Raw genomic sequence first — 15,200 nt, forward strand, 5'->3', positions numbered from 1 at the left:
CCTAGTATGGAAGCGATGTTTACATTCAATTGACATTACAACTTGAGACGTGTCCTACATACAGTGTCGTTGCTTTCTTCAGTTTTGGTTCTCATCATTTTGGAACAGAACCATTTGACAAACTTTCTGAATTTATAGGGTGATCTAAACAACCTTATCCTCCCAGTTAACAAAATGTTTGCAGCAGTTCTACATGTTTAATTACCATTTACCATCTGCTTTATATCTTTACCATTTCTTACGGCTGAAACATACATAAAATGCTATTCTGAGATATGTTATTCACATTTTAAGATTAATAAATCATTTGTTTACATATTGTAACATAACTGAGTCCGTGTTCTGTATTGTTGTCTTGTTTAAACAATGAAATATGAATTTGAAAATAAAAAGTCATATTTCCTTAGTAATGGAAAGTGGAAAGTCATTAGGCTACATAAATGGACCAAAATGGTTTTAAAAATTGATACTTAACTAGATTTATTCTAAATTATGTCTAAATGACGATTTAATGGTATTTCTTTTATGTTCTTTTAAGTAGATAATATTTTTAGATCATGTTTCTTAAACCCACGATTGCGTAATTTCACTTCAGGGTTTCCTAGATTTTTGACCCCTTGCATCATTTAAGGATTCTGTGACGTAGTTTTATTCAGAATAGGCTTTTTAAAATTTTTCTTTTAAATTGTTAAGTATTGAGGTCTGCAGATGGACGGCATTCCCTGAGGTAAGAAGCTATATTGCATGACAGGTCTTGATTTTTATCAACAGTTTAAAATGTACACATCCAATATATAAATTATCAATACAATCGTTAAGACGCATTGTGTACCCCTTCTGGATCCTAATATCAATGGCAAGAAGATGAAAGCTTCTTTGATGCTTCTTTGAATTCGATATCCAAAACTTACCAAATTCATTGAGCATCGACGATTTTCCAAGCTTCCTTCTCAGGTTCTAATTGTCACTAGTGTCATATACAATTTTAACATTAACCGACCTCTAAAGTAAGATTCAAAGAAAATCAGCATGTAATTTCCAGTGGACAAACAATTAGATACAATAGTCAGATATTTATCATAACAAAGGCATATGTACATATATAAACAATTAGATACAATAGTCAGATATTTATCATAACAAAGGCATATGTACATATATAAACAATTAGATACAATAGTCAGATATTTATCATAACAAAGGCATATGTACATATATAAACAATTAGATACAATAGTTAGATATTTATTTATTACAAAGACACATGTATATATTTATGTCTAAAAGAAAGTAAGAAATGTTGTTGTATTCTTATGTAAGTTCAAGTAATTGGGATTGAATAACTGTAGCAGTTGAATTCGAACATTCAGAGGTTCATATCAAAAGATTAAAACTGAACAAATAATTAGTCAATTAACATTCAATTAAAGGACTTACTCTAATAACATTGTTCCAGTTATCAAACACAGCAGTATCGAGAGTGCTTGTAATAAAAAAATTTCATTAAATCAAACATGTTGAAACAAGTACATGGTGCCTTTATTCCTTGGCTACAAGAAAGTTGCCATGTATCCACACACAATCTGCTGAATCTAAGACATCAGGTTGCGTAGCTCTGATAAAGCTTTTTCATTCTCCCAGTCCTCTTCGCCATGATTAAATTCGAAGCGTAGGGGTTCCAACTTATCTGCTGGAGCTTCCTTGGAATTCACGGAAAAGTATTGATTTTATTTTCGGTGATATATTGATGTCCCGGCTTCCCTTTAAATTTCCACACTTGTGAGTCTTGGTATCATTGAAAGTCCTGAAAGGTCGAAACATTTTAATGGTTCTATTATTTATAAGACAAATTATTGACTTTGTATTGAATTCAGATTAATATTTTAATGGGTGTATTTTATAAAACTCTTTTGTTCAAGCTAATAATTATTCATATCACTTCTTCCTAAGAGGTGAGTGTCGATTTGGACCACCTGGTAAGTTTACATTTGTGGATCAGGTTTGACCAAAAGGTGTTAATTGGGGAGGGGGAGATGGAGTAGGGTAACATTCATAATTTTTCATATTTTAACGAAATACGTAATATTTTTGTAATCTTCATCTTGCATCAGGCAATACGAAAGCTGTAGATCATAAAATCGATTGAAAAAAACTCATAGTAGGTCACGGTGACCCAGTTTTATAACTGCTAGATTATGTAAAAGATATACTTTCTCTTGTGCGTAAATACACATTTATCATGATATGTTCTAATAAGGTATAGTTTGCATTGTTTAAAGGATGGAGAATAAGTAATGGGGGTGGAAGGGTGGGAATGGGTGGGAGGGGCTACTTTCTTGGCATCCACCCATCATTTGATTATAAAATATTATCAATGAATGTATGAGAATATATAACCCATTAATCTATTTTATATGTAAAAGAAAACCTTGAATGACACTTCAATGATAGTAAAAACTGAGATTGCCTATTTATGTGGCATTCTGTGATCAACAAGAGCTCTCAACTTTCATTTAAATACATATTTTCTGTGCATAACACACTTTCATTCAAAATTTTGTAACTAACATAAATCACATTTATTCAATTAGAGAAACATTGAGTGATTCAAAATGGATTTTCGAATGAAAAATACATTTTCATTCTGATGTTTTTATGTGCAAAATTCGTTTATATAATTTGGGATATACGCAAATATGATACAAACAAAATTCAAAGTAGACTTACAGTTGAAGCTTGAATAACGTGACATATCTGCTCATACTAAGGTCAATAGTTCAAATGATTAATGAGATCTTACAGGTATACCTAAAGGCCAGTTTCTGTTACGTGACCACCTAGTGACTGCGGTGCTTCCAAACTATATTAACTTGACCTGCTGTCCTTTGTTTACCACGAACTTGGTGACCAGTGTCGCGGTTATAAACAAAACGACATGTAAATAAATACTGAGGATAACTCAAAATAAAGAAAATAAGAATTAATGTTTAGATATTTGCCCAGGGAACAAAATGCAAAGAGTATCAGACAATGTGTTCTAGAAGGGTAAGAACCTTTACATTCGTCACGTGTATCGTAATTTATTTCATGATCTCAAAATGAGGAATCGGGTATTGATGATTAAAAAACACACAGAAACAAGCGTTGGGAATTATCACACTTATCATACCAATTAGTTGTGATATATTTGTGTTTTAAGATCATTTAGATGTCAGTTATAAATTGAGCCAGGTCATATGCTATCCAAACGAAAGCTGTTTTGATAAAGGATTGTTTATGTAAGGATCCAAGTCAGTACATAATTATTGTGATCATGAATAGATGACTTGAAATGTATAATTGTATATACAAAAGTACTTAATGTTTTCTTCTGTAGAAGGCTGGAAAAAGGAAGCTTGTTCGTGATGAAGCCAGTGGTGTCATGCATGTCAACTTCAATGTGATGAAAAAAATCAAAACAAAATGCCCCTCTCTCTCCTCTTCTTTCACACACAGTATATTATAAGCTGGTACTTTATGTTCAATATTAAGTAAGGAAACTAGATTGTACAATATCTAGATCTCCATTATCACGATCTTACCTAACCTTACACGCAGTATATTGTGATTAGGGAGCACTTCTCCTGAGAGATAGTGAAGTTCTCCTCGACCTAAGTACTTCGCCTTATGTTGGTACGTGTGAATCAGTGCTCCCTATACAAGTCTGTTTGTTCAGTGTAGCCCTCAGTACATCACGTTCTCAAAGCTATAAATGGATTCTTACCTGCATATATAGTACTTACCTTGTCTGATAAGTACTGTCTAATTGGCCTCCATTATCTTAGCAGATATATTAAGCTCATTTTATTTTCACTTGTTAAGTAATAAAACAAAAAAAAAATAATCTTAATCCTGTTACAAATTACTGAAAAAAAATTAACACTACACGAAAAAAAAACAATTCTTATTAATAATGAATCGATTGTAATAGATCAAGAAGTGAGATTAAAAAGTAAATTGTTTCGCTGACATATTGAAATTGATATTATCTTTGATGCAAGAGAAGAACAAAACTCCGCCTTGTGTCTAATTAAAAACAGGAATATAACACTATAATAAAAGTAATATAATACTGTTAGTTGTTTATCTACCCACAAACAAAATTGAACAATGACAAACAGCATACTCACGATTCAATGGTAGTATATGATTGTGTCAAAAAGAGAAAATTTCAGTGATAACGACGTAAAAGATTTATGTACACCAGTAAAGAAAATACCAACATACCAATAGAGTCTTAACATAATTTTAACATCAATGAACTGGGGGTAAAATATCAAGGAAAGAAAGTCTGACACCGGCTTTGACAGAGAAAGTTTCCGTACTTTATTGACGACACTTGCCATGTAAATTATGGTCAATCCAATGTAATGTTCTCAAATAAGAGTTAGTTAAACAACATCGGACCATCAGGCATGCTAACGAGAATCGAACATGAAGATTGAACAAAAAATGCACAAGTAAATAGCACATTTTAATACAAATTTTAAGATGATATCCTAGAGCCAAACGATGAAATAAACTGCATCATACAGCTGTTTCGCTCTCCTAGGATTCATCAATGATGCTAAGGACCTAGATTTTAAACCTATGAGGCAACAGAGGAAAATCCAAAATGATTGAAAGAAATGTCAAAATCTAGATAATGAGGTGCACTAGCCTCATAGTTTGGTAAATTTAATAAATTTCAAATCTCTGATAATTAAAAAAAGTGTTAAGTACATGTATTTATCATATTCATCAATTTAAAAAAAATGAACATGGTAGCTCCACAATTTAACGCTTAACTGTCATCACAATATACAAAGAAAAACCTTATCTTTATATACGTATACAGGTGCACTATTGTCTTCTGGTCAAATAAACATTGGATAAATCCAATGTAATCATATTAAAACAAAACATGCATCAGTATTTTTCCGTCTGTAATACAGTGTCCCAGTGAGCAAATTCTGCAGTAAGTCTGTTGTCATTTTATTCAAATAAATGGTACATACCTTTTTTTGTTTTTATCATAGTTCAAAGATCACATCTATAAAGTATTGTTAACGTTGACATTGTTTGTTTTATGAACAAAACACATAAAATACATAAATGATACATACATATGAAAACAATAATATGATTTTTTATTATGTTGTGTATAAACAATTCTAGTAGCCCGAAGGAGTTCAACATTGGGTGTATATGCTTATGCTTGAGTGAAGAGAAAGTAAAAGGCTTAAAGTAAAAGAAATTGCGGTAGTGTACATGCAAAATTTCATCATATGTGGACAAATGTAAACCATGAAAAGAATACAGCGAAGTATTGTTGTGCACTTTATGGTTATTAAGTAATTACTTACTTGGTTGTATTGGATGTTATTCAAGAGGAAACATCTTGTTAATCAAATCCTGTTTTCTTACTTATGGCGCTTAATAACACGAGAACGAAAATATCTGCCTTAGATTTGAATGGAAATTGACATTTTCTATTTATATTGCAAGAAACATTAAGTAATGCTCCTATGAGCTATGAGTTTGGATACTTTGAGAAACAATAATGTTCCGTCTTGAAAAAAAACTATTAAAGTTTGTATTTATTTATTTATCTATTTATTTATATACTTATTTATTGATTTTTTTATTGATTTATTCTTTATGCTTCGCCCACTTGTCATCGATTTGAATTTGAATACGAATTTGTCAACTGTATCTCCTTGTTGTTTCACTAATAGCGTCACTATCTCAGCGCATTACAGTTCTCTCTAAACCTAGAATTTCGATTATGGTCAAGTCGTGGTCATCTTCATGTCCAGTAGTTTGTACTAACTGGCCTATTCGGTTCTGAAAGGTCAAAGGGGATTATGAAGCCTCCGAATATAAGGCAAATCTTTCAGAAGTAGATAAAGGTAGACATCGAACAACATGCAGTAATTAGACTAGTGTCACCCACAAACCTAAAATTTTGGAGAAAAAAAATGCAATTTTGTTTACACACAAATAACGGTAAGTAAGCATGTACTTGTGTTTTATTATTAAGTGCTGCCATTAAGGAGTGGGTTAGGATTTTTCACGTTTTTTTAACAATAATAATTCATCAAATTGATTTTGCATAACAACAATCACAAGCATATGCTCTTTTTATTGATGATCTTAAACAAAATATTTACCAGTTATCTATATCTTTTAAATTCTAGATCGGAATTTTAAAAATTTAACTCAATATTTTCCTTAAAGATTAAGCCAGTGACAAAAGTATGTATGGTGTTTTTTGTGCGTTCGTCAGAAATGAAAATGTATGAAATCGGGAAAAGTTTTCATCATCAAAATTGATGTAGAATATATACCTTCGCGAACAACTTTCCACCTGTTTTAATCATTATTTTGTATTCATTTTTTGTGTCTTTTGTACAATTTTTAAAATTGCAACTGGTAGATTTTCAATCTTCGAGATTTCCGTGACCTGCACACCACGTTAAAAAAAACTTATAATAGACAATTGGCCTAGTGTATTTCTTTCTTTCTGGAGGTCGTATTATTGCACACGTCCGATTATTGCACTGTTTACAGCTTCGCAGGCATGCAAAAAACATCTCTTTTAGAAAATCAATGTCTTCGCGCATTGCATATCATTGACAACTGTGTCTTAGTTCATCTATGGCTCAGAGGCCTCATCAGTAGTAAGTAGCTAGGTGTTGTATAGTTGTTCGTTTTATTTCTCCATGCTGCAAACTGATCATATACACCGCAATCAAGAGAATGTCAATGTAAAGAATCTGCCAGCATTTGTTCATAAAAACATCTAATAACACACCCTCAAGGATATCATAGGTTGTGCTCCATCGCAGATGCGTTTCAATACATGTATACTCATACGTTAGCAACTTGTTCTTGGAAACAGCAAATAATACCATGACTAAAGGGCGGGTCAGTAGTGTGAACAAATGTGGGATAGGTGAACAAATGAGGAAATTATAAAGGAAAACAAAAGTAAATATTCAAGTTATCGGTTTGTGTAACTACATGAATGTCCTGTTCTTTCTCCTTCATACATCAAACAATTTTGATTTATAGCATTATGACATTTTCGCATATTGTTAAATCCTTAGCGTTTTAGTTTTATTACGTTTTATGTCCAATTGAGAATGCTGATGTAAATTTACGCCTGAGATTAAATGACACAACATGACGTCAATGGATTTACAAACTAGTTGCTGTGAAATTAGATATTCATACAATTTTCATGGTATTTCAAGAAAAGAAATACTGTTACGTGGATACTTTCAATAGTTCATCGACTACCTATTACATACACGGTCACCCGAGTTACAATGTTTCTTGTAATATATCATAGAAAGAAATATTTTTTTCAGAGTAAAGATTATTTTAACTACATTGTAAACATAATACAAAACTTTTGAAATCCCAACTTAGTATGGCTTTACAACATGACTACTAAAAATTTAACTGTCTGTAAAGGTAATTTTTGGTGTTTAGACACAGATTCGAGACTGCCCAAATCGTAATCTCCATCACAAAGCAAAAATATAAAGACCACACCAAGACTTCTAATTTAAACTTTTATAATGGGGTAATCTAATGCACAAAAACTGTGTACTGCTACCAGAAAAAAGGACTTAACAGCTGTTATAATTCACTACAGTGTCTGATTTTCAATTTGTATTAAATTGTGCTAAATGTGTGCCTTTTACACAACGATGTCTTTTGTAAATTTCAGGTAAATGTATATATTCTGAATCCAATAACCTTTGAAATATATTTAATGCGTAAAATATTGTCGCCATGTTAAGAATTTTTCAGGTTTAAGTCTACAGAACATATATATGATTTTGTCTGTGGAGACTATCAAGCTTAAATACCACATCTGATATTTTTCTTAGGTGTTCATTTCATTTCCAAAAAGGAATCGAAAACATCAACAATATAGTGATAGATACTGTCAACACTGTTGAACTTTCATTTATTACAGGTTTACAGCCAGAATGCCTGTGATTGATATCCCTGACATTACGTCATGCACGAGCTATATCGCCGCGCTAGATTCCGATCGGTCAATTCCTAGCGCTGTCATTGGAGAAGGTAATCTGCTTCTGTCTTGCCTAGAATATTTGACAGATGCCAGCTTCACTATTTCAGCCGTCTTCACAGATACACCTGTAGTCAAAACCTTCTGCGAAGAGAAGAAAATACTTCAGTGGAAAAGAGGAACAGATATCGAACATGCCCTGAGAGATATTCCAATTGACTATCTTTTTAGTATATCTAATCCTAGAGTTTTGACAGATTCTGTATTACAAATACCCAGAAAACTGTCAATCAACTACCATGATTCACCACTTCCCAGATATGCTGGAATCCACGCAACCAGCTGGGCCATCATCAATGGCGAATCGAACCATGGTATTTCCTGGCACGTAATCGAGACGGGTATCGACACTGGAGATATTCTCCAGACAAGAGCAGTTAAAATTGATCCTGACGATTCTGCATTCACATTAAATATGAAATGCCAAGAAGCAGCCAAATCAGCATTCCAAATTCTGATCAAGGATGTTAAACAGGACTGCATTAACCGAACGACACAACCGGTTTCTGGAAGGTCGTATTACGGGTTGCATGCCATACCGCCAAACATTGGAGTCCTTAATTTCCAGACGTCCTGTACAAATATCTGCAATCTTGGAAGGGGACTGGAGTTCGGAACTCATGACAATGCACTTGGAAGCCCCAAAGTTATGACATCAACAGGCGATTTTGTGCTCGTCACAAATGTCGAAGAATCTAATTGCAGTTTTGACGAACATGTTAAACATGGAACTATCACAGAAATAGTTGACGATACTTTGGTTGTCAAAACGCAGGGAAACTCGGTTTTGCTGTCAATTACAAAATTGGATGGATCCCATCTGTCGCCATCAGAATACAGCGATCTTGGGATATCGGTTGGTGAAAAGCTTTCAAGTAATTTTGCGGTAGACACGGAAAATCTGACACAAATAAGAAAGAAGGAGACATTTTGGAGAAGAAAGTTAAAGATTTATGATCCAACGACATTTTTCCGACAAAGAATGAATGTGGTTGCAGGTATCATAGATGTTTCTACAGCAATCAACGTCAAGTCGATCGTTATTCCGCTACCCGTCCCAAACATGAATGGACACAGCTTCCATACACATACTTGTGAACTTCTTATGTCAGCATTTGTTGCATTCATCGGACGAATGACTTGTAACTCGAATGTCTCTCTCGGTATCCTGGCAAACAAGTCGACTGTACCCGAAATGGCAAGAGGACTTTACTCTGACATCTGTCCAGGAGTATTCACCGTCGATCTACAGCAGAAAACACATGTTGTCTTGCATGACCTTTACGAAATGATAAAAACTTACAGAGAGGCACAATCGTTCTTAGTAGATGCGTTTTACAGGTACCCTGAACTCCGTGGACAAAAGAGAACACCTCACCATAACATAGCGATAGGCCAAATTCCTAGTCATGCGTCAGCTACCGGTGTTGCACAGCACGTTCTTCATGACTGCAACATATTGCTACTGTTTAATGACGACGGAGATGAGATGCATTTGATGTACAAGGAAAAGATCGGTCAAGATTTCCAATATATCAGTGATGTTCTTCAGCACTTCCCAACATTTCTCACTACTAGTGACCTGAATCAGCCTTTGCACGAGACTCATCTAGTCTCAGACGAGGAACTTAAACAACTTTATCTACAGCCTCTTCCTTTCAAGCCGTCAACCAAAAGCGTTTATGACGTTTTCGAAGAACAGTGTAGGTCTAGTCCAAATAACATAGCTCTGCGGTCATCAGCTACATCATACACCTACAACCAGTGTAACGAGTTAGCAATGAAGGTTTCATGCCTTCTTGATGCCACATATGAAGATGAAAGAATCATTGGACTTCATTTTCCAAATTCAATGGAATATGTAGTCTCCGTCATCGGCGTTTTGAAAACCAATCGTGCATTTCTGCCACTTCCCATAGATTACCCTGAAGAAAGGATGACTTTCACTCTGCGAGATGCAAAAGTCCATAGTATGTTGACTACCGCCTCAGTTTATGAAAACCTGAAATCTAAGGGATTTTCATTGACACAGGTAGGAGCAGATGCTGTGCAGATAGATCGTAATGAAGTAATACTTGTTCGATTTGCGAAAAATGAGAACAAGGTGAAAGGAAATGAAAATGACTTTGTCCATATCATTGATGGAAAGGCAAAAAAAGGCGGCGTCCAGACTGGCAGAATTCTGAATGGACATGAGGAATGTGGAAGGACAAAAAATGGAGAATGCGATGCTGATGACTTTAAGATTCTCCAGAACAATGGCTTTACTTCAAAAATGACGAGTCAGATATTAGATGAGGAACTTTGTTACGTGATGTATACGTCAGGTTCCACTGGTAGACCTAAGGGAGTTCAAGTAAGCCACTCCGGTGTCGTCAATCTCGCTAAAGCGCAGATAGAGCTCTGGAGTCTTCACGATGGTGATGTGATTGCCCAATTCGCCTCCATTGGATTCGACGCGACGGTATCTGAAATATTCACAGCCCTATTTTCTGGTGCAACTCTCGTTACTCTTTCCGACGAAGAACGTTTAGGCCAGGAATTCATCCGTACGTTAAACATGCTGGATGTGAATACAATCACACTGCCCCCATCCGCCCTCAACATATACAGTCCAAACGACCTACCCAAACTAGAAAAGGTTGTTACCGCTGGAGAAGCCTGTTCGCTAGGAACTGCCCTCAAATGGACGGTCGACAACAAGACAATAAGATTCTTCAACGCATACGGCCCGACTGAAACAACTGTTTGTGCAACATGTTATGAATTCAAATCGTCCGATGTCCACGTCGACAACACTCAAGACTTACCAATTGGCATGGCCATACCTGGCATGAGTGTATATCTTTTTGACAACTTCATGAAACCAGTTCCTCCTGATGTTGTTGGCGAGATCTACGTAGGAGGTATTGGTGTATCCAAGGGATACATCGGTCACGCAGCGGAGCACAACTTGGAACGATTTGTCCAGAATCCAATGACAGATCAGCTTTGCCTGTTATACAAAACAGGCGATCACGCGTTTCAATCAAATGATGGCAATATCACTTACATCGGGAGGTTGGATGACATGATAAAGATCAGGGGCCAACGAGTTGACCTTAGTGAAATTGAGCAAGTTCTGATTCAACATACAAAGGTGGAACTTGCTGTCGTTGTAGCACATAGATGTACAGACTCGAATGAGATTAGTATAGCGGCGTATGTGGCACCTTCTTTCGTGTACTTGTCGGAATTACGGGAGTACTTGACGAAAGCTCTTCCAAAATACATGATACCGACGTTCATTAAGAAAATTGAGGTAGCTGACTTCCCAATGACACTGAATGGCAAAATAGACAGAAAACGTCTTGAAAAAGACGAATCTGTACATGAACAATCAAGATTTGGTGGAGGCAGTCATCTAAACGAAACGCAACTTGCTATAGCTCAACTTTGGTGTACAGTTCTCAAACTTAACGAATCGATAATACATGAATTTCACCGCCAGACATCTTTCAGTGAACTCGGCGGCAACTCTTTGCAGTTGGTGCTCCTACAGCGTACGTTAGAAGACAAGCTCCATATCCAGTTGTCGTTTACAGACCTAGGTATGGCAGATACGATAGAGGAATTCTGCGACGTCATCAGAAGAAAGAAAGATATGCTCCGAAGATCTAATCAAAACAATTCAAATGATCTGCGTGATCTTCGTCAGGTAATAGTGCAGGATTCTATTCTAGATCCATCGATCATACCTCAACATGCTAGGCGTGGCTCTATTAAGTTCAGTCACTTCTCGGCGTTTGTACAGAAATGTTCCATGAAATACCCAAGGAACGCTCTAATGTCAGGCGTGACCGGATTCCTGGGGGCGTATCTCCTGTCTGAACTTCTTGAACAAACAAACGCTCATGTGTGTTGTATGGTTCGAGAATCTACAGAGGCAAGGGGATTCGGTAGAATAGTTGAAAATCTCAGAAAGTACAACTTATGGAAAGTAGAATATGGGAGTAGAATCGCGGTAGTGATATCCGACCTATCACAGGAAAATCTCGGTATAGCGCCAGACATTTACACGGCACTTTGCAACGTCATCGATGTTGTATTCATGAATGCAGCCAAGATGAATTTCAACACTGATTATGATGACCACAAGGTTGCAAATGTCGACAGTACCAAGGAATTCATCAAATTCGCTGTAACAGGCACTCAGAAATATATATTTTCAACGTCATCGTTGAGCGTTTTCCTCTTCCCCAACAGCCCTTCCAGCACACCACCAACCAATCGAATGTGTTATGAGACCGAGTTCTGGGATGACCCTTGCACCTTAGAAGGGGGCTATGGAAAAAGCAAATGGGCAAGTGAAAAATTGGTCGTGCAAGCACTCGAGTACCTCCCTGGCGGAGCTATATTCCGACCAGCAAGAATATCTGGATGCTCTTTTGACGGCGCTGGTCCAAGGAACGACCTTTTCGCGTCTACCTTAATCGGTATGACGCAATTAGGGTCGTTTCCCGACATGGACTTTCCCTACGATCTCACACCAGTGGACTATGTAGCCAAGGCAATGGTGGAAATCTCTCTGCAGATTTGCAACGACAGTAACCATCATGAACATGTTTATCATCTGTTCAATTCTCAGACAATTCCTTTTAAGGACATTTTCAAAGGAATGGGTCTGAAGTCTCTTCCTCTTGAACAATGGCGCCAAGAACTCCGAAATGCATCTGACGACAGCAAGGTCCTTATCCCGTTTACACCGTTTTTCCATTCCGAGTTTTGGGACAAGGCGCCTCACTGGCCAGTATTTGACACTTCAAACACAGACAGACTTACCAGCGACCGCACAAAGGAACTATTGAAACCTTCAAAAGACCTCTTGTGCTTGTACAAAACATATTTTGGTCTAAATACCAAATAGAGGAAGCACGCAAACATTTTCTAATCAAAACTCATTATTGTGCAGTTCTTCTTTTCGGTTAAACCTCTTCATCCTGTAGTAAAGTCTCTTGTCCAATACTCGTGTCACATGACACTTTCTGTAAGGAGGTTTAGAAAATTATACAGTGTCTTAAATGTGTAACAATATTTTTGCTGAAATCCACTATATTCATTCCAAAGACATTAGTCCATTTCTGAGTGGATTATCATCACAGAAAGGTGTAATCATAATCGGACATAACGATTGTGGTTACAATGGGAGGAAGGGGGATATTTCAGGTAGTAGTATTCTCAAGAGTCCCAGACTCATATTTTTCACATCGTATAACTTAAGACAGTGTTGCAAGATAACAATCAAGGTATCTTTGACAAGCCGTTTTATCATTTAACCCTATTTCCTCTTCAGGGAATATTTTTCACTTCATTGAAAATTAACACAATGCAAACAATTTAACTCAAAGTAAAAAGAATTTCACCTAAGTGAAAAAATATGTTGTGTAGACATAATGTTAAATAATTTTCACTTAAGTGAAATTACTTTCACCTTCAGGTAGATATGGTCATTGCAATCTGGATGTTTCTTATCCATCTCTTTTTATTAATTGACAGATCAATTTATATGCTTACTGCATTATATGACTTATACTGTTATTGGTAGAAACTATTCGTTGTATCTCATTTTATTTCCCTTAAGGGAAAAATATTTTTTTTCCATTATGTGTTTTTTCATTAGTGAAATGGATTTTATTTCCATTGTGTGTTTTTCACTGAAATGAAAATGATTCTTAATTCCATTTTTTTTTTACTTGTGTCAAGAAAGATTTTTTTAATTGCCATTACATATTCGGGCTCTGAAAGAGATAGTAAACACCAAATGATTTATTAACAAATGGGCTAGTCCAAATCTATTGAGTAGGATTTCTGCCACCAAACTTTTTGTTTAATTTCACTTTTTCAAGCGAAAAAGATTTTCACTGAAGTGAAATACAACATAATGCGAAAAGAAGTTTGGTTGCTTTAAGGCAAAATGAATTTCACTGAAGTGAAATAAATCAAATGCATATTTCACCTTAATTAAATGTTAAAATGGCTTGCCATGGAAGTTTTAGGGATCTCTATAAGATACTAAATTATCCATTAATTGAGTTGACTCTCTATTTATTATTGAAACATTTTGTAACTAAAATATCAGCCATTTTTTTTCAAACATTAAAACAGTGAACTATTTATATGAAGTCTTAGTACTGTGAATCACTTAGATTTCGTGCAAACTTCATTTTATGAACTCACCTCTGCAGACATATTGACCAATACTTTATTTCGCAGGCATTGATCCAGAAAAGACAATTATGAATTATTGGAGACAGAAACTCTAGGAAACTCCCATATCGGCACCCGATATCTTCATATTGGTGACCATTTTACTTAAGAGAGTGACATGACTATACCTGTTGTTTACATGCACATGCTGAATTGTATGTGAAACTTCTACATTATTTCATGTTGCAGAATGAATTGAGTTGTTTTCAGGGTAAGATAACAGGACTCCTATATGCCAGACTTATGATGCAGTGCTACACTTTTACACAGCAGTCGTTCAAGCAGTAACGACTTTGAAGGTTTTGCAACTGTTTATTTTATGAGTTAATAAAACAAATCTTATGCATGTCTCATTGTAAATATTTTTACACGTTTCCAACACAAAAATTGCATAAGGGATTAACAATTTCACCTAATAGCAAACGTGCTTGACCATTTTGTGCAGTTCTACAGACAGTAATACGTGGAGTTCTAAACATGTCTGAATTTGAAAGGAATATATGACTAGAAAATATGTTTGTGCTATTATAATTATAAACACATAAATTCAATGGAAGTGTAAACAGAAGTAAAAGTAAGTTAACATCGAAATGACAACGATGTCATCAAAAGATTCGCACAAATAATCACAGTAGTTTTGAATTCATGATTGACTCTCCTCACATATTAACACTGAAATAAATACCACGCAAAATATAAGTGATTTATAGTAATAAACATGATTGTAAAATTTCTTATCGTAACTATAGATAGAAAATGTTGTTCCTGATGAAGACTTTTAAGGTATAATGTGAAGGTATCTAAAGTGTTAACTTAAGGATTGAAT

The 15,200-nt window shown here is 35.4% G+C and overlaps 1 protein-coding gene across 1 annotated transcript; it reads left to right on the forward strand.

The window, feature by feature from the left end:
- Positions 1 to 8,024: 8,024 nt before the first annotated feature.
- LOC132554358 (linear gramicidin synthase subunit D-like) lies at positions 8,025 to 13,034 on the forward strand. Its single transcript, XM_060218663.1, has one exon. It carries the CDS (start codon positions 8,025 to 8,027, stop codon positions 13,032 to 13,034), a length of 5,010 nt encoding a protein of 1,669 aa, XP_060074646.1.
- The last annotated feature ends 2,166 nt before the right edge of the window (positions 13,035 to 15,200 follow it).

Source organism: Ylistrum balloti, unplaced genomic scaffold, assembly GCF_031769215.1.
Source record: "Ylistrum balloti isolate Yb309-2 unplaced genomic scaffold, AGI_CSIRO_Ybal_v1 Utg370398, whole genome shotgun sequence".
In the NCBI taxonomy this organism is placed as follows: Eukaryota; Metazoa; Mollusca; class Bivalvia; order Pectinida; family Pectinidae; genus Ylistrum; species Ylistrum balloti.